This window comes from Eschrichtius robustus, chromosome 14 (assembly GCF_028021215.1).
Source record: "Eschrichtius robustus isolate mEscRob2 chromosome 14, mEscRob2.pri, whole genome shotgun sequence".
NCBI classification, from domain to species: Eukaryota; Metazoa; Chordata; class Mammalia; order Artiodactyla; family Eschrichtiidae; genus Eschrichtius; species Eschrichtius robustus.
This window is the reverse complement of record NC_090837.1, coordinates 99,395,779-99,418,632: the sequence shown is the minus strand read 5'-3', so window position 1 is coordinate 99,418,632 and position 22,854 is coordinate 99,395,779. Positions and strand designations below refer to the sequence as shown.

The 22,854-nt window shown below is 43.0% G+C and overlaps 1 protein-coding gene across 9 annotated transcripts in view; it reads right to left on the bottom strand.

The window, feature by feature from the left end:
* Positions 1-22,854, bottom strand: part of ATP9B (ATPase phospholipid transporting 9B (putative)) — a 252,828-nt gene that overhangs the window by 72,498 nt on the left and 157,476 nt on the right. For all 9 annotated transcript variants that reach the window (XM_068562639.1, XM_068562640.1, XM_068562641.1 and 6 more), the window contains one exon: positions 6,769-6,929. In XM_068562639.1, coding sequence (XP_068418740.1) covers positions 6,769-6,929 — 161 coding nt within the window. The remainder of the gene's footprint in view (positions 1-6,768; positions 6,930-22,854) is intronic.

The following is a 22,854-nucleotide window of genomic DNA, read 5'->3' as shown; positions in this document are numbered from 1 at the left end:
ACTATACATATGAAAACTTTTAGGATGCAGCCAAAGTAGTACTTAGAGAGAAATTTATAGCCTCAACTGCATATATTCAAAAAGGGGAAAAAAACGTGAAAACTAGTGAATTAAGCATCTATCTGAAGAAGTAAGAATAACAGAAACCAAAGACGGTAGGAGGAAAGAAATAAGGTAAGGTAACATTAATAAAATAGAAAAATATTATATAGCATAGAAAATCAATAACCTCAACCTTAAGACTGTTAAAGTTGACAAACCACTGGAAGACTAATCAAGAAAAAAAAGAGAAAGGGCAGAAATAAGTATCAAGAATGAAGAAGATCAATATCACAGATCCTACATATAAGAAGAGATAACAAGAAAACACTATTAACAAAATTTAATTTAAAAAATTTGAGGGCTTCCCTGGTGGCGCAGTGGTTAAGAATCTGCCTGCCAATGCAGGGGGTCACAGGTTCAAGCCCTGGTCCTGGAAGATCCCACATACTGCGGAGCATCTAAGCCCGTGCCTGCAACTACTGAGCCTACACTCTACAGCCCATGTGCCACAACTACTGAGCCCACATGCCACAACTACTGAAGCCCACGCACCTAGAGACCGTGCTCCGCAACAAGAGAAGCCACCGCAATGAGAAGCCCGTGCACCACAAGGAAGAGTAGCCCCTGCTCACCACAACTAGAGAAAGCCCGCAGCAACAAAGACCCAACGCAGCCCAAAATAAATTAATTAAATAAATAAATTTTTTTAAAAATTTGAATATTTAGGTACAGTTGACATACTTCTGGAAAACCATAACTTTTCCAAAACTGACTCGATTTTCTCAAGAGGAAATTAAAAGCCTGAAAGCAGCTTTTCTAACTCTTTGAAGTTAACTATATGAACTATACTATTTAAGAAATATATTTAAACTAGTAAAGAAATCAACTCTGTCAAACATCTTTCCACAACAAAAAGTTCAGGCTGACATGGCCTCCTTGATGTAAATATGTCCAAGGAATAAATAATTATAATTTTAAACAAAAATATTTTAGAGAAGACTCATCAATATATTTTATGAGAATAGCATAATCCTGATACTGAACACCAAAAGAATGATGTGAGAAGGAAAGTTATAAGTCAATCTCACTCATGTAAACCAATGCAAAAATTTCACAAAAATTACAAGCAAATGGAACCTAGTAATACATGAAGGCGTATTATACCATGACCAAGTTGTGTTTTTTCCCCCAAAGAATACAAGGTAGGTATAGCATAAGAGAGTCAATCAGTTTAATTTAGCATAATAATATATTAAAGAAGAAAAATTTAAGATGAAAAATCATCTCAATAGATTTAGTAGAAGTATTTTTTAAATGATATGAATAATTTAAAAACAACATTTAGCAAATAGAGGTAGAAAAAGCTTCTATTATATATTATAGAAAAGGGGTTCTGTAAAAACTTGTAGCATCCTTACTGATGAAATGTTGAACGTTTTGCCTGTCACACTGGAAACAAGAGAAGAATGTCCGTTATCATTACTTCTACCTAAGGTTACACTATAAATCATTACGATGGTGAGAAGGGAAAGAAAGAAATGGTGCAAAAAATTGAAAGAAAGAAAGCTGCCATTATCTACTGATTATCTACTGATTACAGAGAAAATCCAATAGATTCCAGACTAATAATTAAAATCAATAAAGTTTTACCAAAATTGATGGATTCAATCATTTTATAGAAATCCACTTTATTTTTCCATACCAGCAACAAATATATAGGAAACAGTTCTTTCAAAAAACACTATTTATTAACAGCATTTAAAAAATACCAAGTATCTAATAATAGCTCTAACAAAAGTTGTGCAAGATTCCTATGGAAATTTTTTTAAATGTTGAGATGTTAGAGAAGACCTAAAATGATTAAGAGATATGCCAGATTCGTGGTGTGGAAGATTTAGTATTAAATGGAAATGACCAAGGAAAGCAAAGGAAGATTTAATATTAAATGCAAATGACCAAGGAAAGCAAACATGGAGGAAGGACTTGTTTTTATCAAATACTGACTTATTATAAGGGCTTATGAGCTAAGGCACTTTGTTATTTGGTCAGGAAAATACAACCAGACCAGAACAGGGGACCCAAAACAGACCTGTGCATACATGAAAACTTAGTATGTGACGGAGGGGGCCCTAGATCATTGGGGAAAAGAGTGTTTTCTGTAAAGGGTGCTAAAACGACCAGTATGGGAAAAACATGTGAAAATACTACTTCACACCATTAAAAAACAACAAACAAAAAGAAAAAGAACAAAAACACTTCCAGTGGTAAAAGATAAAACTGATAAACTTTGAGAAGTTAACACCGGAGGACAGCTTCACCATCCTGGAGTAGAGGAGGATTTCTTAAACATACAGAGACTGAAAGCCAGCAACAAAATAGAACTATAATTTGACTATGTAAAATTAACAATTTTATTTACCATTTCACCACTGGGTGAGTAAAAATTCAAGCTAGAGATTGAGAAAGATTATTAGCAAAACCGAGAACTGAAAAAGTACTAACATCCAGCACACATAAGTAACTACAAACTGCCCAGCAAGGCAGATTCCATAAGGTTTCAAGAGCTGAGAATAATTCTCTGTGACAGGATGTTCCACCCTCTGGACTCACAGCTCCACAGCCCTCTGCCTGGCCCATGCCAGCTCTGGCCTCTGAGTTATTCTTCCTTTTCCAAAACGCAGCACGTGTTTACAGCTAGGAGGCTCTATCAGCCCATCTTCAGCCTGCAGAATCTGGGATCCTGACACACATGTTTACAGCTAGGAGGCTCTATCAGCCCATCTTCAGCCTGCAGAATCTGGGATCCTGACACACATGTTTACAGCTAGGAGGCTCTATCAGCCCATCCTCAGCCTGCAGAATCTGGGATTCCGACGCACACGTTTACAGCTAGGAGGCTCTAACAGCCCATCCTCAGCCCGCAGAATCTGGGATTCTCACAGGCTTCTTATCTTGTCCTGTCTCTGCCCCTTCCAGTCCGAGCTGGCAGTGTTACTGCTGGTATAACATTCTCAAAGCCTCTGTGGGGCTCTCGGGTGTGTCATGGGGGTCCACACATCCACACAAAAGGCTCCTCCACAGGTCTCTGCTGGACAACCCCATCTATTCCTCGCTTCTGCTGAGATGGCTAAGTGGATCCATGAGTACCACACCTAAACTCTTCAGCAAAAGGCTGTCCAGTCACACCCTTGGACTTCTCTCCTGTGCATGCTTTCCAAACACTGAATCCTCTAATATTAGCATCTTTTGCAACCTCGATAGGCTGCAAATTCCCCAAGCCATCAATACCTGAATATCATTCCTAGGTCTAAGTAACGTTGAAAGTACTCTTTTCCCCAAGCACGCTTCCTGGAAAATGAGGCCTTACTGAAAATATCTGGTAGGTTAGCTCAAACTTGTAAAATGTCGCAGAAAGGGCACCTGACGTGTAAATAACTTGACAAAAATCTCCTAAGAATCTTCCTTCAGTAAAACTTCGGGAAAGTTAATTCCAACTTCGGAAGCGAATTTTCTACCTGGTAGCTAACGTTTTCGACACTCCCTTCTTGGTGTGCTGACCGAGCAGAGCTCTGAGCAGGGCACCAGGCGCTGCCCCGGGCGGTCAGACGGTGGAACGTGCATGTGGGCATTTCCCTGGCAAGCCTCCTGCACACCCGCTGATCCGGCCGCCCGACCTACAGAAAATGAGAGGAAAACTGCCTCCCAAGCCACACAAGCTCTCATCGACATCAGCGTTTACACAAAGACACCCCATCGGCAAGAGGTTCTCAAGTGTTGCTCGGAAGGAACGCGCCATCGCCTCGTGGAACACCACCGTGCTTGTACTGCCCACGTCTGCCTCACGTGGGTAAACCCTCCCTGACCCAGCACTGGCAAGACGGTTGTTTCTGACCAACTAGACTGTTATGCGGCATTTTAAAGCATATGCACAAAGAACATAATCATTAGAGACATGTAACTGCAAGTTGCGGACCTGAGGGAATCTGACGTGCCCCATAAAGTGTTCTGATCGCTTGCTTTCTGCTATCAGTGACACAACGATCTAAGGAACATACATTCATTTTAGAGTTACAGGAGTTATGTTCTGTACTGTTTTCCTTGAAAGACAAAGTAAACTGGATGAGGTGACTCAAACATCTTTAATTCTGTAGAGAATTTCTATGAAACAGCTTTTCTTTCTTAAGCTGGAAAAGCCTTTTAAGAGTGTTAGGTCAGACAGATGTAGAGAACAAACGTATGGACACCAAGAGGGGAAAGTGGCGGGAGGTAGGGATGGTGGTGTGATGAACTGGGCGATTGGGATTGACATGTAGACACTGATGTGTATAAAGCTGATGACTAATAAGAACCTGCTGTACAAAAAAATAAATAAAATAAAATTCAAAAAAAAAGAGTGTTAGGTCAGTAGAGGAAAAAGCACTTTACTTTTCAGAATTGTGTATTTTGCAAAACAAAAAAAATTTTTTTAATCTATTCTTTATTAAATGCAGAAGCATATTTAGTAAATACTAAAAGTATTGCTACTCATATTTTAATGGAAACTTTGCAATGGGAAAACAAACTTGGTTGAATCAAATGGAAGCCTTAAGCCCCTAACTCAGTGTCCTCTATACATTTTATGGTTTTCATCCCTTCTGCTAAATCTGTATAATTGCATTCTCAGACTGTGAAAAAAAAGGAAAAGTATCGTGCTGAAATAGGCATGAGATATTATGGAGCTAAACAGAGGTACAGTCATAATTCTGCCTAGTATAAGTATCTCCAAGCTTGACCGAACATGTTACCCTAAATATAAAATTGTTGATGCAAAAACTAGAACAAGCCAGATTTGCAGAAAGCCTTGTACCTTTCTCATTTTGTAATCAGACTTTTTTTTTTTTTTGGCCACACCATGCAGTACATAGGATCTGAGTTCCCTGACCAGGGATTGAACCTGTGCCCCCTGCAGTGGAAGCACAGAGTATTAACCACTGGACTGCCAGGGAAGTCCCATATAATCAGACTTTTTAAAAGGATATACAATACATGCACCCCAATGTTCATTGCAGCACTATTTACAACAGCCAGGACATGGAAGCAACCTAAATGCCCACTGACAGACAAATGGATAAAGAAGATGTGGTACATATATACAATGGAATACTACTCAGCCATAAAAAGGAACGGAATAGTGCCATTTGCAGAGATGTGGATGGACCTAGAGACTGGCATACAGAATGAAATAAGTCAGAAAGAGAAAAACAAATATTGTATAATATCACTTATATGTGGAATCTAGAAAAATGGTACAGACAAACTTATTTGCAAAGCAGAAATAGAAACACAGACGTAGAGAACAAACTTACGGTTACCAAGGGGGGAAGTGGGGGTGGGATGAACTGGGAGATTGGGAGTGACATATATACACTATTGATACTATGTATAAAACGGATAACTAACCAGAACCTGCTGTATAGCACAGGAAACTCTTAAAAAAAAAAAAAAGGATATACAGACTGACATTGTCAGTTTACTAAAGAAAGAAAGAAGTCAAAGAGAATTAAAAAAAAAAAATAAAGAGAATAAATAAAGAGAATTAAATGAAATATTAAAAAAATAAAATTTGAATATTGTTCAATGGTTTCTATCAGTTAAAGATAGAAGTGCCCCAGAAACAAGAAGGAAGAGAGTTCTTACTTGGCCTTTCGCATCATACAACAGAAGTAGTAGTGAAGGGACACCACATAACATTTCAGAACTGATAAAAGCAACAGAAACGAAGAAAAACAAGATTAATGAAAGCAAAGGAAAAAACCCTGGGAATTCCCAAGAAAAAAAGATGTGCTTAAGAGCTATAGGAATAGGAGCTGTCTGTTGGCAGCTGCAGAAGGACAGGCAGGAAGGACTGTGTTAACAGCTAAGATGGGCAGTGCTGACCCTGAGACTCAGCCCCAGGAGGCCGGCTGAGCTGGCACTGCGTGGGGGTCGCAGTGGGGTTCCCATGGGGCTGCGGGGTTCACACCAGGGTCAGTGGGCTTCACACCCGGGTCAGTGTAGTTCACACCAGGGGACAATGGGGTTCACACCAGGGTCAGCAGGCTTCACAGCAGGGTCAGTGGGGTTCACACCAGGGTCAGCGGGGTTCACACCAGGGTCAGCAGGCTTCACAGCAGGGTCAGTGGGGTTCACACCAGGGTCAGCGGGGTTCACACCAGGGTCAGTAGGCTTCACAGCAGGGTCAGTGGGGTTCACACCAGGGTCAGCGGGGTTCACACCAGGGTCAGCAGGCTTCACAGCAGGGTCAGTGGGGTTCACACCACGGTCAGCGGGGTTCACACCAGGGTCAGTAGGCTTCACAGCAGGGTCAGCGGGGTTCACACCAGGGTCAGCGGGGTTCACACCAGGGTCAGTGGGGTTCACACCAGGCAGTGGGGTTCACACCAGGGGCCAGGGCTCAGAGCGGGCAGCAGGGTCCCGAGCTCAGGCCTTCTGGCGCTGAGAGCCGCAGCGGCCGAGGGTAACACAGTGGGCTGCGCGTGGCCTTCTTTCCCCGGGAGTTACAGGCTCACGTTCACTTCTCAGGAGTCAGTGCAGGCAATGAGTGAGAAGTGGCTATGGTTAGGGTCAGTCCTGGTTCTTCCCTCTTTAGTTCTAGGTGGGTCATTTCTTTCACACTGAGAACAATACATTCAATAACGTCATATTCAATGAAACCAGACGTCAGTTTTTCTTCATTCTTAAACCCACCTTATGGGAATGATGTAGGAGAAGAGCAGGAGAAAGCGGAAGAGACTGCGGTACCAGGCACCTGAGAATCCCTGCAAGGTCACCATGACAACCGAGAGGGCAACCAACGCCAAAAACAGCGCTTTGGTCAGCTGATTGAGCTCAAGGTCCAGCAAACCAACCTGAAAAGAAATGAAGAGTTAGGACAGAACCACATTCTTAAATTTTCTTTTGTACTAGCCTTTATTATACTGAAATACAAAAATGTCTTAACTTTACATTTTCTTCTGAAAACTTCTCCTGATATTCACAGTTCTTCCTGAAAAGCCTTTTAGAGATTTAGGGAGAATTTCTGAAAATGACTCACGGTCCCCAGAGCATTTCCAGAAAGAGTCTACTGAGAAAACACGAGTCCTGAGTATCCATCCAACCACAAAACCTCGGATACTTTCGCTAGATGATGAGGTTACGACCAGCAACTGAACAAAAGGGGACGCGGGACGAGAGCCGCACGGACGGCCTGGCAGCCCGGCCAATTCTTCCAGGAGCACACGCGCCTTTTCCTCTGCCCGTGCCACGTCACGGAATCACTTAGGATTTTCTTCAGAACAGGACAGTATGTCTGTCATCCCTCTCTGCCCAGAGCCTCCCTGGAAAGAACTTCTCTTAATTAAGAAGAAAAGCAACAGGTGGAGTAGTTAGCCTGCAATGACAACTTGTTAATTTGCAGAAGTCCTGGACTTTAGGTCCTCCCACACAACACTCCAATTCATCCTGTGGGTCATTTACCAGCTGAGCAAAACGTGAGGGAAAACTATGTCAATAAGAATTAGTTCCTTTTTTGTGTGCGTTCTGTGTGGGATCTTGGGGACAGTAAGAACGAGATACCCAAACACCGTCCATTCTACAAGTGAAGAGAACACAGCTCTTCTGAAGCACGCAGCTTCGATTTCAAGCCCCGGCACCTCCACCAAGTCCTGCTCCGTGCTTAGTGTCACTGCTGAAAGACTACCGTGCAATGCGGCGTGGGGGGCAGAGAGGAGCGGGGAGGGCGGTGCCGGGCTTTGCAGAAGGGCTTTAGAGCCACAAAGAGGACAAGTGACGCCGTACGGCAGTTCAGATCCCTCAAGACTCCGTGTTTGGGCTAGTTTGAATGCTGGCTCTGCCACCTGGCTGCACAACCTTGGGCAAGCTGAGCATCAGTTTTCCCATCTGTAAAATGGGCTGTAACATGTCTTCCTGACAGGACCTGGGGGGGAAAGAGATGACGCACAGCACAGGGAGTACAGCTTCTGGTATAGAGCAAGCCTACATGCATGCTGTGACTACTCTCATTACTATTATCATTGTTATTATTATTAAAAACCTGGATATGAATCTCTGTTTACTAACTGTGTGACCTTGGAGAATGTTCTTACACTCTTTAAGCCTCACTCTCTTCCTCTGTAAACTGGTGTTACCCATCTCCTAACAGAGGTGCCTGGAGCAGCCCAAACAATGTGGCAAAGCTCACTGTCACTACTGGTCACCCTCAGGCCAGGGCACAGCAGGTGTTTAACAGAACTGCTTATTCGTAATTTATATGACACTAGCAGAAGACTGAATCCTATCAGGTTATCTATCTGCCATCTGAGTTTCTCCTGAAACTGGTACAAATTTCTCCTGAATCTGGTACAAATTCTGGAGAAATTTAAAAAGAAAACATGATTACCAAAACTTTGATAAAATAAATGGGATACTATTATTCTCAAATTTAAAACTTTTATAATTACTAACCTACTTAATACCAGTTTATTTTGGAGTGCCTTTTGAATACCATGTCTTCGGCCAATAAAAAGCTAGCCTTTTCCACACTTCACTATTTAGTTTATATCTGGTTTTGATTAGGGTTTGCCACAAAGCCTCATGAGAACGTTAGAACCTGTAGTTACAAAGAAAGCACAAAACTTTATCAGAAAACCCAGTTAAGTGCAGCAGTGAAGAAAATTCATTCATTATACAAGCAAGTTTAAATACCTACTACATTTTTTGCTAAACTCTAAGGTTATGAAAAATGAGTAAACTATGAGATTTTACCCTACAAGAAACAGCCAATCTAGTAGGAAGTATAAGGCGAACACCAGTAATATGTCCTGTAAAAGAGAAATCTTCTCTAACCAAGCTTATGGATGAAGTCACTTCTTAGAGCTGCCGCTCATCAGCACTGCTGTTGGTTGACACCTCACGGCCTTTAGAAGGCTCCAGAAACCATGGGAATGACAACAGGGACCCAGAAGCAACAACGCTGGAAGTCTGTCTAGCGCACTCGCCCTACCTCCACACCAAACCCGACACTGCAGGGTCCGCACAGTGGGCTGGGAGCCACGGGTCCCCACCTGCAAGGGCCCAGGGGGTGGGAGCGGGGCCGGGAGCGGGGCCAGGGACGAGTCGGCTCTGCAGAGTCTGCGCCTCCAAGCCCCCACCCACAGAGGCCCCGCCCCTCCAGGCCCCACCCCACCACAAGGCCCCACCCCCACTAAGTCCCTCCCCTCACCAGGCCCCTCCTCTCCACCGCCCCTCCAAACCACCCCCACAGAGGACCCACCCCTCCAAAGCCCTGCCCTCCTCAGGCCCCGCCCCCTCGCCTAGGACACGTGGTCTCCTCTGGTCGAGCGCTCTTCAGGCTCCGAACCCCAGAGACTTTAGGCAAGTCCTAGAGATGCGTTGTCTCCACGAGCCTGGGCGCAGATGAGACCCTTCCCGGCCGGGCCGGCCGTGTCTGCAGGGCTCTGCGGGAAGCGCCCTGCCCCCCTAGCGGTCACTTCCAGCGCAGTAACCGGGCGAGTGGGCAATGGGGCCAGCCGGTGCGGGCTCGCCACCTCTGGGCCGGGACAAGCAGCGGGAAGGACCGCGCCGACGGTTCTGGAAGCTTCCCCGGTGGAGCGGGGCTGGAGCTCCGTGAGAGCGGCGGCCGGGACCACGGCGCCTGATTTATCAACTCCATTTAAAAACCGGCAGAACCAGGACAAATACCTTGCAATTTCCGCTACTTCAACTACTATATAGTTTATGCTTGAATTATTGAGAAAAATAGGGTTTTGGATTAAAATGAAGAAAAATTAAGCCAGGGAAGTAGAGCATGTTTCAAAGCCCGGGCCCTCTGCGGTGACAAAGACGGCCTAAGTTCCAAGCCTCGCGGAGGGTCAGATGAAGTCATTACTCATTCAGTCAGGGAAAAAAGACTCAATTACCTCCACGTAAAGATGCTATCAATGAATGCAAAGCGCATATTTTACTCTATTCATCCAAATCCCATTAAAAAGTGAAAGGAATGATTTAATCTGGCCTTCCAGAGTTGGCCTTTTTTTGTAATAAAATAAAGAATCACTGTCTTGCAAAATGCATAACCACTGCCTCACACTTTCCCCTGCATCACGGCAGTGAAGGACTGTAAGAGCTGGGACAAAACAGTCAGGAACGAGGACAAAGTTTCCTTTGAAAAAATGACCCACATAGGATGGAAACATTACAAGCAGCCCACTGCACATTGATATTCAGCTAACTCAAAGTATTAATACCTTTCTAATTGACGAGGACACATGTGGCCAACTGCCTGACTAGTGACATAACTAAATGTCGTCTTCACCAACCCCTTCTAATTTAACGGACGAATGAGAGGTTTAGCAGAGAAAACACAGCTTCTCGGGAATGGGCTGTTCCCTGCTTTCTCTCAGGAGCCTTTCCTGAACTATGACTATTCTTCCCGGAACATAATTGCAACCGAGCTATAGTACATAGTACATAGCACATAGTACATAGTACATAGCATGATCTTTTTTTTTGGGGGGGGGGGGGCGGTCAATTCTAACAAAGCACAGTGAGAAGAAAAGAGATATTTCAACTATTTTTTTAAAGGTCACTTTCAATTTTATACTCATTTCACTAGAACACCCTTAAAAGTTTCTTCAACTTGTCTAAAATGCAATCTGGACTCAAAAACTATTCAATATGAAAGCTAGTTAACTTTAAAGCTACAGATTCTATAAAGAAGGTGGTAGCTTGAGTTTTGATGTGAAACTCTTCTTTCTTTCAAAAGTTTCCTAAAACATCTGAACAGGCCAGATACCTTTTACTATGATTTCAAAACCTTTTTACCCCTAACGTATATTACTAATCAGTTGAAGTAATTATGACTGTATAAGAAAAGGTAAGTACACTAAGAAGTAATTTTCAACATTTTTGTAATTTCCTATATTAGTAAAGCAAATTTTCTTCCACTTGTCATAATATTTGTTTGATTTGAAACAACTGTGATAACAAAATTAAATACGCTACTGGAAATTTTAATCTCCAAGGGAAAATCTGTGCATAATGTCTAAGATGCCACAATGGTTCTGGAAAGGGGCTGCTCTGGGATAATGAGCACAATAATTGCCTGTATAATCTAAAACGCTACTAATGGCAACGATCACAAATCCACTTAGCTCCTCTTTAATTTATGTACCAAGTTTTAAACAGCTAATGGTTCTCAGTAAAATAACGGTTTATACCAACAATGAAGGGTAAATACGGTATCCTCCTGCTTAATCAAGAAAAGATCAGTCAGGTTTTTTAAGGCACCCATGGACGAATGAGACCCCACCTTATCTCAGTAACACAATGCCTTTCCAGCCCGTCTCAAAGTCCCCCTAAGTCCCCAAGAAATCAATGTAGAAGTCTCGTGTTATAAAAACTTAGCAGCAGAGAAAACAAAAGGCATAAAAATACGCACCGCCAACTGCTCCTCACGTGATATTACCCCTGGATCAATGTTATGTGAACATCCAAGTACTGTAAGCTTGCTTCTAAAACTCACATTTCCTTATTTGCTGCGTGAAAGTATTTTAGTATAGCAAACCATAAGATGCAAAATGTCAAAAAGCCAATTTAAACTCTTGCAGAAAGCTAAATATCATTTTAATTTGTCCTGTATTTTCCCTGTAAATACATCTCAATTTGAAAAACAGAAACGCCTCCAATCTACTAGCAAACGCACTCGCGACGACTCTACACAGGCAGAAATACAGCTTCACACGTGAGAGACTACTTAGGGGAAACTATAACATTACTGTTAACGTTGTTTATCTTTTAGCGGCTAAACTATTCTCGGATCAGCGCAGCAGCCCCGCATCATTCAGAATTTGGATTGTGACAACAAAATTGACAAATAGGGCTACTGCTTTAACCTAGTTGAAATTCCTATAGAAAAACACATTTCTTTTAAATATCTTTGAAACAAATGGGTCCTATATTTTCTACTTTTAGTAGAATCTTAAAAATAAGAAAAAAATAAGTACAGACCTTCAATTCAAATAATTGAAACTCTTACACTAAATCTAACTCCTAAATCTTACAGCAATAATTTTTTCCAGTTTGGAGTTTAAATTAAAAGTATTAGTTGTTTTTTTTTTTTTTTTTAAAGTGATGCGATGTAGCCCTTTTTTTCTTATTCTCCAGTTTATTTATTCATTCATCTTTGGATATGAACGCCTCAGTCCTAAGTATCTGTCCTGCACGCAGGCACCGCCCACCCATAGACAACTTGGCTATTATCATTTACTGCCCCAGTGATCTGCGAAATAAGAAGTGCTTCTTTTAGTCGTTCTAGTCTATTGACTCAATAATCTGTGCTTTAAAAGCTCCCTAAATAAGTATCAGCACGATAATTCTTAATGTTATATCACCTTAATTTTTAAAAGTCAAAATCTATATTTACACAATAAACATTTAAAAGTCTATTCTGAAAGAATATTTCATACTCTACATTTTTACCTGCAAATAAATTTTGCCTGACTATTCTATATTCAGCATTTAAGGTTTCTTCCTTGCTTACCAAATAGTTATCACATAAGATATTTTTTTTTCTTGAATATTTTAACATTTAAAAAAAAAATGCGGGGACTTCCCTGGCGGTCCAGTGGTTAAAGACTTCACCTTCCCATGCAGGGATGCGGGTTTGATCCCTGGTTGAGGAGCTAAGAGCCCACATACCTTGTGGCCAAAACACCAAAACATAAAAGCAGAAGCAATATTGTAACAAATTCAATAAAGACTTTGAAAATGGTCCACATCAAAAAAATCAAAAAATAGAAAAGAAAATGTGGTGATTATATTTTTTAGATAAACAAAAAAAGCCTTAATGCAAAGCTCACCTCCTCAACAAGGAAGTACAACCTCGTTCCATGTTAATGTGAGAAACTCAGGAGAGGGGGGACCCAGTGCAAGCCCTCACCTAGTTTACACAACCTTGGTACTGATCAGCTCCGTGTTTAGGACAATGCACGTCGTCAGATCACTCTGTCCGCTAGACACAATAAACATGTTGTTAAGGGTGAAATTATTCCTAAAATCTATAAACATATTACTTGCTGAGTTTGAAGGGGGGGCTTCATGAGTGCAGAATGAGGCTGTCTTCTCAAACCGTCAACCTACCAGATCATTTGAGAAATTTCAATAGTGGCTTGAGCATTTGCTATAACACATATCCACATAACATTTTATAATCATCAAAAATGCCAGAAAATAGCACATTATCTATGAACATATGGACATACACATATACACACGTCAGGTCTGTTTTTGCAAAATGCAGACTTACTTTTACATTCATGCAGGACAATTTGGTCAAGCCTGTTACTGTCTGACAGCCTCTGTCACAGTAGAGCCGCCTTTATTAAGGCGTAACCAGTATATTAAAAAGTCATCAAATTTAAAGCAATATAGTGACTTCAAGTGGTTAGTTTAATTTTTTGTTTCTAATAATTACTATAAACTATTTCAAATAGGCTCAACTTGTGACACATCGAAGCCATGTTTAAAACAAAGATGAGTGTGCACAGATATGCAAAACGGTCTGGAAACCGTTTGGAAATTTAATCTGTACTCTATGTACACAACTACATGAAAATCCAGCACTGAATATTTCAAAGAGACCATAATTTTCTAATGTACAGTAGCTCCGGCCTTATTTTACAATAGTCCACACAGTTTATTTAAAAACCAGGGATGCAAGGAGACTACACCACACAAACCACTATCAGCCCAACACTATGCTGAATACGATTTGTGTGCACTGCTGTCATGTTTCCTGTTCATATTCCGTTGTTGCTTTTATAAAAACATTTCTCTTAGCTGGGGAGAGAAAGCAAAAGCGAAGGTGCAGTATGTTGCGGCTTCGCCAGCAGAGGGCGCTCAAGATTGTTGCTTTTTTTGTTTTTCGAATGCTGAAAGCCTGCTTTTGGTGAAAGCAGAACTTCGATCTTCAATCAGCCAATTCAGTATATATAATACAGGTTATCTTAGTTATACTAACAAAAAAAAAGTTACCATAAATATCTATGTTGTCATGAAGAATCCAAGACAGAATTTATAGACTTTAACGTGATGAATTAATTATACTGGGGGAAATTTCCCAAATAAAAATCTACTATCAAATAAGGATATTTGATATTTGTCATATTTAAAGATATGACAACCAAAATACTGTAGGTAATCGGTACAGTAGTATAGTGCTAAGGCTTTTTTTTTTTTTTTTTAAAGATTTAGATCTACAAACTAAGTCAATAAAGTTGTAACAACAGCTTACATTAATGGTTTAGAGATCCTGCCTATATTTACCTTATTTTTGTCTTAACAGTGTAGAAAGCTATCAGTTTTAAATGGTTTTGCTAAGACCACCCACCAATTCAAAATGATTACTTCAAGCCTGAGCTATCTACCAACACCAGAAACCTCAACATTCAACATCAGTCATGTAAGTGAAATTTGAGGTCAGGCATTTGATTTCAATTTAATCTAATTAAATAAGCAGTTTATTTTGGTAATTTTATATTTATTTTAACAGATATTTTACAAGTAGCATCAACCTACTCTCGAATTCTTACTATCTAAAAACACAATACCCACGAGTTTAGGGATTAGTAACTGCGTTTTTTTTTTTTTTTTAAAGTCTGGAAAAACGCCAGCAAGAGCAGATTTTGTGCATGGTCACTGATATGCTTAGGAACTTTTGACTTTTATTTTATGCTTCTTCAAAGACTTTAAAAGTCCCCACACTCTTGGAAATTCTTTTTTCCCTAGAAACATGAAAAATAGATTTTTTTCTAATAAGAACTCTAAATGGTTCTGATATTTTTAAAGAAAGCCTTTTATTAGGAGTCTTAAAATTTTAACAGACTCAGAAAGAAAGGGCAGACCATGGCTTCTTGTAAATCTGCTGAAATATGGGGCAGTCCTCACCTTTCATTTTCTGGTCGATTTTTCATACTGAGGAGGCTATAATACTATTTAGCACATTTTTCTTCTGGGAGGTATGGGGGTGTGTGTGTGACTTTATTTTTTCCTGCGTGTGGCAAGTCCCTTATTTTAAATATTGTTTGTGTATGTGTGCATTTTAGAAACACCCTTCAAATATACTCTTAAATATTCATTTAAATATAATTTATAAAATATATTATTGAATAGAAAATATTCTTAGATTTTTAAGCACATCAATAATAATGCTGTTAACATCTGGGCTCTGTTACTGCTTGCTAAAGAAATGGCTGAACATACAGCCAGGGCTTCTAACGCTATTGCACCCGAAATTCCCCAGCACAGTGACTGCATCCCTTCAGGGCACCCTCTGAACTCTTCAAAGAGCTGGAAAAGTATTTGGCGGCTTTCTAACACCCAGGAAGTGACATATTGAAGGACGCATTCCTGTGAGTGGCTTGGAACTGCTGGACCGTACATGATGGGAAAGGCTGGGATTTAGGCGACGGGAGTAGGTCAGAGCCCCTTCCCAGGGAAAGCCAGTACCTGGCGGCCCCCCAGCACGGAAGGCTCAGGGAATGGCAGGGCACTCAGGTACCAGGGCTGCCCTTCTCCCTGGAGCCTGCCTGGGACAGGGCCAGAAGAACTGCTGTGTTTCTTTAAAGAAACTGCATGGGATGGGGCGGGGAAAACACCCTTCCACCTGCTTGGCTATTTTCCTAATAAAATTCTGGGACAGGGAATGGTTAAATTTTTATTAGTAAACAAGGTCACATTCATTTACAATGAAACTTTAATTTCCAGCCCTAGATTTTCTTCATAAGAGGTCATGATACAGATGAATTTCTATAACAAAGTCAGAGGTCTGTTCGGTGATTCAAAATGTTACCGTCTAAATTCTTCCTTTGGCATACCAACAAGTAAAATGCATTTAATGGTTTGTGCCAGGGAATTTACTAGACATTAGTTAACAATTTTTCTATATAATAATAGATTCCAGAAGGTCTGGTTTCATTAAGGACTACTTCAGTCCCATACACAGTATTATAAAGTTGTTAATTCTAAGTAACAGTATCTTAGGGGGGAAAAAAAAAAAAAGACAATCAGCAGGAAAAATCCTCAATGCCTAAGTGCTGCGTGTGGCAGAGTTTAGCTTAGCATGTTTCACGTCTCAGTTTCTGCAGGCAGCGTGGTGCTACTAGAATGTACACTGTACCGTGCAGCCCACGAAGAGACACAAAGGCTGCGATGGTGTCACTACCCTCTTCACCGCTTGTTGGTTTATTGTGTAAATATGTGGGAATTTATGGACCATTTAAGGTCTCCACCCCAATCTCCAGATATCTGGCACCCATCACGACATAAAACCACTCAGCAGGGTTTTTAAATCAAGAGTCATTAGCTGACTTGACAAGATCTGTGTCTTAAGATATTTACTGGAAACAAAACTATGATCACTGTTTCACTGAACTCATGAAATTCTGTCTCAATGAAATGCATATCACCTCTTTGTGATTATATTAAACACGTGAAAAGATACAGAAAACCCTGGTCAGTGTCTGAAACACCTCAGAATTGCTATTGTCTTGTCCATTCTCTATCCCACCAACATAGCATAACTAGCTGACAAATGAAAGTTAACAGTAGGTAAACATAATTAATTTTTAAGGCGGCGTAGCAGAATGGCAAACACAGAATGGCATAAAGAGAAAAAGAATGAAGAAAGTTATCATACTGGCCTAACACCTAACTTTGAATCAATGTTACTTAGTTTTCAAAATCCATAGTTCTCATGATTTGCATTCTTTTGAAAGGAAAACGGAATTCAGGAGATTTGCTGAAATTTTTAAATGACAAGCATAATATGGTTAAATAAACTTTTCATCTTCTTAACTACCCTTTTATTATTAACTGTCTACTTAAGAGGTTTATTACTGGTATCCTGGCAAAATGTAGCACTACTTTAAACCATCTAAAATTTTTGTGTTACTTTATGTCTTCAAGGACATTTTATGAACCATTTCATACTTAATGGCTTGTAAGCAATCCCAAGAGTTGGGAATTGTGTGAAAAGTTGCACAGATTGACAGATAAAGTGAAAAGGTCTGTATTAATTTCCAAATAAAGAAGTGCATGGCGTGGTATCTCACGATGATTATACTCTAAAGTACCAATTAGAACGCATCAGAAACCAGAGCAAGTTGACACTCTACAATAAAGCAAATAATTTCCAGTTGGAGGGGCAGAAAATGTTAATATGCAATGTTCAAGACTACAAGAATCTTTGTAAAAGGAAGTAGCTAATAAGGTTTAATGATGCATGTCAGGAAGCCACAGTATGTAGGGAAACACAGCTGGCTTCATTTTGTAAACTATTTGGTATACACATCTTTCTAGTTCGCGATTATCAGCTGTGCCAGTGCCACAGGGGACAGCTTAGCCTTCAAATCAGGGCATCCTTCTTGTTCTCTGAATTACAAGTAAAATACATTAATATAATATGGTGCTATAGGCGAGTGCCCCGACCGAAGCTTATCCGCTTGAGAAAGAGGATTACAGAAGTCTTCTGTAGAACGCCGTGGAAACAATCTCGCCAGCGTAATAGGCTCCTAAGCGCCAGAAGCATTAAAACAAATCATAAAACAGGCAACACACTTGGACTTAGTGAAGTAATAACCTTCACAAGACGGTCACCATTTCCCCCACCTTGTGTATTAAAATACAAACTAACTGAAAAGTGCTTCTACTGAGAAAGCCCAGCCCGCCGCCGTGCTTTCTTTCCGGGGCGCACGTGCGCGAGCCGAGAGGACCCGCGCCGACGGCGACGGGCCGCCTGCTCACGCCATCTCTGCCGAGGGCCTGCAGCGGCAGGTGACAGCAATTAGCAGCAGATGACAGCAGCACTTAGAGTCTGCACCAGATGGCAGCTCAGGGTCACCGGAAGCCAGCAAACCTTCCACGAGGAAGCCCTGTGTTAGGCAACTATCACACTCGAAAGCTCTCAGACACAAGTTAATTATTCAGCCACCAGAAGACAACGGCTAGGTCACAACTCTGATATCAAAATGCTGTTAATCACTTGGAGTGCACTTATTTTAAACATAATTACACATATTAGCTGTTCAGAACATGCACCTAATGACGAAGAGGGTGCCCTACACTAAAAGACTAAAATTCTAGTAATTAATGAATTGTCGTAGAGCAAAGTATACCCAACAGGCTCTGACTTGGGTGGAGGCCGTTTACAGCCAAAGCAAGAACCAGCCACGCAGCAGGAGTCTGACCAGACCCCCCTGGCACCCTGGCCGGTCACGGAGGCGAGGAGAGCCCCCGAGGACCCGGGACACGCGTCACCATGAAAGGGCGTCGGTGAGCTAAGAAAAGACTTCGAATCTCGAGGTGGTCTGTCAAGGCTTCTGGCTCAAAACTAAAGTCTTAGGTCGCTGCAGCTCGGCTGAAGCCAGGAGACAGGAGGTGGTACGATTTTAGACAGACTGTGGCATCTGCACGGGGGACGGACCCCTCACGGGCCATTCAGTGTCAGATTCACCCGACATGTTCCCCGTGAAAAAAAAATGCAGGCGAAAACGCTTCAGACAGGGCTTCCCTGGTGGCGCAGTGGTTAAGAATCCCCCTGCCAAGGCAGGGGACACGGGTTCGAGCCCTGGTCTGGGAAGATCCCACGTGCCACGGAGCAACTAAGCCCGTGCGCCACAACTACTGAGCCTGCGCTCTAGAGCCCGCGATCCACAACTACTGAGCCGTGTGCCACACCTACTGAAGCCCGCGCGCCTAGAGCCCGAGCTCCGCGACAAGAGAAGCCACCGCAATGAGAAGCCCGCGCACCGCAACAAAGAGTAGCCCCCGCTCGATGCAACTAGAGGAAGCCCGCGTGCAGCAACGAAGACCCAATGCGGCCAAAAATAAATGAATTAATTAAATAAAAATTTTTTAAAAATGCTTCAGACAAACAAACGAAATGCATAACCAATTTACTTTAACAAGATTAGTTCCCATTAATAACTAACACATAAAATGGCTTCATTTCGGTCTAAATTGTTTATAGCTGATTAATTTCTGACCCCTTATGACCTTAGCAATTTCCAAGCCAATAGCCTTTACAATTTGCGAAGTGCTTTTGCATGATTTCTGTTACTCGGCTTAACGCCAGCCTGGTTAAATTTCTGGTTCACTTCCAGGGAGCTAAGGTGTGCGGCCGAGCTTGCGGCTTCCGTCCCCTTGCCGCAGACGGGCCTCCTTGGCTGGCTGATGTGAACCAGAAATGATATTATTCCCACTCTCGTAATGAGATCTGTAGCTGTACTTCCCATTAACTACACAAACTTCCATTAGGTTTATGCAATGAAGACTGGTCAGATCTTGCTTATCAAAATGTTTTCCTTCACTATTTTTATTTAAAAGTGGTGAAACTTGCTCAACTGGCAGCCGTTGCTATACTTTGGGAAAAGAAGAACAGATTAAACAAAGTGATTAAATGTTGTAACCAAAACAACGACCAAGGAAGGAAACACTCAGCTGAGGGTCTTTTGCCTGGTGAAGCAGTTCAAGGACAAAGCACCTCATCCTACCTACGTGCTCCGTGTCGAGCCTTCTGCTGGACGGGCGCTCTTCCTGTGCTACCGTAGGTTCTCCTGTGGACGCCTCTACTCAGCGCCAGCGGGGCAGTGGCAGTGAGCGTGGACCCGGAGGCTCCGCTGTTCTGGAAGCAGCCAGGGCGGGGGCCGGGGGAGGCGGCGGCCGCTCGTCTGCTCTCCCGTGTAGAAACGCCAGGCCATCAAGGACCCTCCTGGATCCCAGACTGTCAGAGGTGCAATCTGCATCCTAGGTGTCTTCCAATGTCTCTCGGAGCGACGGTAATTCATTGACGATTAGCTGCGCTCTCACAACAACGCTCTGAAGCAGACAGCAAGGCCGACACACACCCCTCCTAAAGGGGGATCATGGGACTTACAGGAAGAGAATTCTAAATGAAAAAGAGACTGCCTGAAGTAAGCTTTGGTCATCAGCTTTCTCCTAAACACGATACACTGCAGGTAAGCTAATTTCTCTTCAATTTCCTTTCAAAATAAGTAGGACATGATGGTAAGAAATGGCACCATAATGACTGGCATTCAAATGAATGAATCCTTCCGGGACTGCGTGACGTGCCGTAACGCGGCAGGCTCGCGGCAGGCTCGCGTCATCCTGCCGTCCTTCGGTCACCGCCACAACAGGCCCAGAGCCTCACCCTGGGCCGGCCTCACGGGAGGGGTCTGTGCGCACGGGCGGGTGCGGCAGGGTCGGCGTGAAGCACAGTGGTTTACTTTGGTTTGTCCTTAGATTCACCACCCCTGTCTCGGTGTCAGGACGCAGACCTAGCACGTAACTGGGGGGCAGTGGAGGGAGGGGGCCGCGGGTGGGCGTGCGCCACGGCCAGAGCCCCGTCCGGACCCGTCACCCTACATGACCACGAAGCTGCCTCGCACGCCTTCCAGCTGGGCTTTCTGAAGCTCTTAAGGGGCGACATAGCTCTGGGCACATCTGGGTCTCTGACCCTTTGTATTGATGACTCAGGACGGGCTCCATGGCCACCTTCCTGTCCTAGGCATGCAGCCGACACACAGTAATTGCTCATTTAAATGCCCACTGCTATCATTCTTCTTCTTACTGATGTGATAAAGATACATATCTTTCTCCTTTGATCTGATTTTCACCTTCACTTTTACTTCCCCCACTTACTTTCAAATCTAAGTGAAAATGCTGCTGTATAATACCCGACCTTGACACTGCAGATCTTCCCCCTTTTGAAGCCCAGCCAAGTACAGCGACAACGGTCTCCCGCGGGAGGGAGGCCGCCTCAGCCCCAGCCCCTCCGCCATTCCTCACTGGCCGCCATCCCCACACAGGAGGCAGAGGAGGCAAGCCAGTTTCAAATAAACCCTACCTGCCACCCGCCCACAGCTCCCGAGGAGGGAAGTCCCGGGCCAGGACGGTCGGGGGCCTCCGTACACTGTGCCCACAGATGAGAGGTGGTTCCCGCCTCACCAATTCCGTGAGTAGAGAGGGGCTGGGGGACATCTGGACCACGCGGAGCAGCTTAGAAGCAACCAGCCCACCACTCCCACGATCTGGGCGTGTACGAGCGAGAATAAACACGGCGGGGCCGACCTGATTTTCAGATCCTCAGAGTCGCGCTGCACCCTGGCCTGGCACTAACCAGGAGTACAAGTGTGTGCGTGGCCTCTTCCCCGTGCTGTAAGTACCCACAGTCCAACCCGCTCCCATAAAGACGGACGGACTCCCAGTGGCCTCGAGACAGCGGCATCTGACTAACCCAGGGAGGGGGTCACTGCGGATGAGACGCCAACTTTCTCATGAAAAACCCATCAGTCAGCCAGACAGGGTCGGTTCTTGAGATGACAGAGCTCAACACTGACTCAGCCTGTAACTAAAGTGCAAAGCATATATTTAATATTTTGAATGGGAGACCAACTTGGAAGTAAAAAGCTTTGCTGCAATTGTATTTTTATATAGCAGCAAACAGAAAATAAAAAAAATTTTAAAAAGATAATGAATGAAACAGCATCCACAGAATCTAAATACGTAGAAATAAATCAAACAAAAGGTATACAAAAGCTCTACACAGAAAGAATCATAAAACGTTATTGAAAAAAATTAAAGAATACCTGTATAAACAAAGGATACAGAATATTCATTGATTAAAAACCCTCAGAATTTAAAAATTCTCCTCAAAGATCTACAGAGATTAAATGCAATCCCAATCAAACTTGCTATAGCAATTACAGACGATTAGCACAAAGAGGGAATCGAGGACCAATCAGAGAGGAGGTCCAGATGCACACCCACCGCACGTGCACGTATGATTCACGCCAGAACCTGCGGTGGGAAAGGACGGACCTGCAACAGCTGGTTATGGGTCCACTGGAAATCTACATGGGGAAAAAATGGAAACTTCCCATCTTCATAACAAACACAGAACCCAATTCCAGACGTCTAGAGATCTGAGAAAGGTAAATAGTAAAACCTCTAGAAGATAAGAGAGTACCTTCGTGACCCAGGGTAGAGAAAGATTTCTTAAACCATGGAAAGACTGATAAATTGCATTCCATTAGAACTGAGAATGGCTATTTGTCAAGACACACTGAAGAGAGTAAGGAGGCAACAGAGTGGGAAGACATAATACTCATATAAACAGCGACGTGCTCGTGCTGGGATATATAAAGAACTCCTACAAAATAATGAAAAAAGACTAACAATCCAATGGGAAAATGCACAAAAGACACACTGAAGTGATCCTCAAACCAAGATGCCCAGGCAGCCAGTCAACGTGCAGAGGAAATGCAACCTCGTTAGTCCTCAGGGAAACGGAAACTAAAGACACAATAAGACATTACTACATCCTCAATAGAACGTTAAACACTTTAAAAAAAAAAACGGACAACCCAAGTGCGGAAAAGGTCATAGAGGAACTTGAATCCTCACGCTGCAGGGAAGAGTGAACATGGGCGCCATCACTTCGGAGGACCGGGATTCCACAAAATGAATGTAAACGTATCCGTGACCCAGCAACGCCACTCCTAGGCGCGTACGCGGCAGAAACGCACGTGTTCTCACTGAGACACGGTGCACACAGACACCCGGGCAGAGCAGCAAGGGACAGCAGAGGGCCCATCAGCTGCAGGATGGCTTCTCCGAGCAGCTACGGCTGGTCCGGTGGCGGGACGGTGCACGGACGTGCAAATGAACAGAACCTCGTGACATGCAACACGCGGACAAAACCCCCACGCGCATCACTGTACACAGGAGGCCAAATGC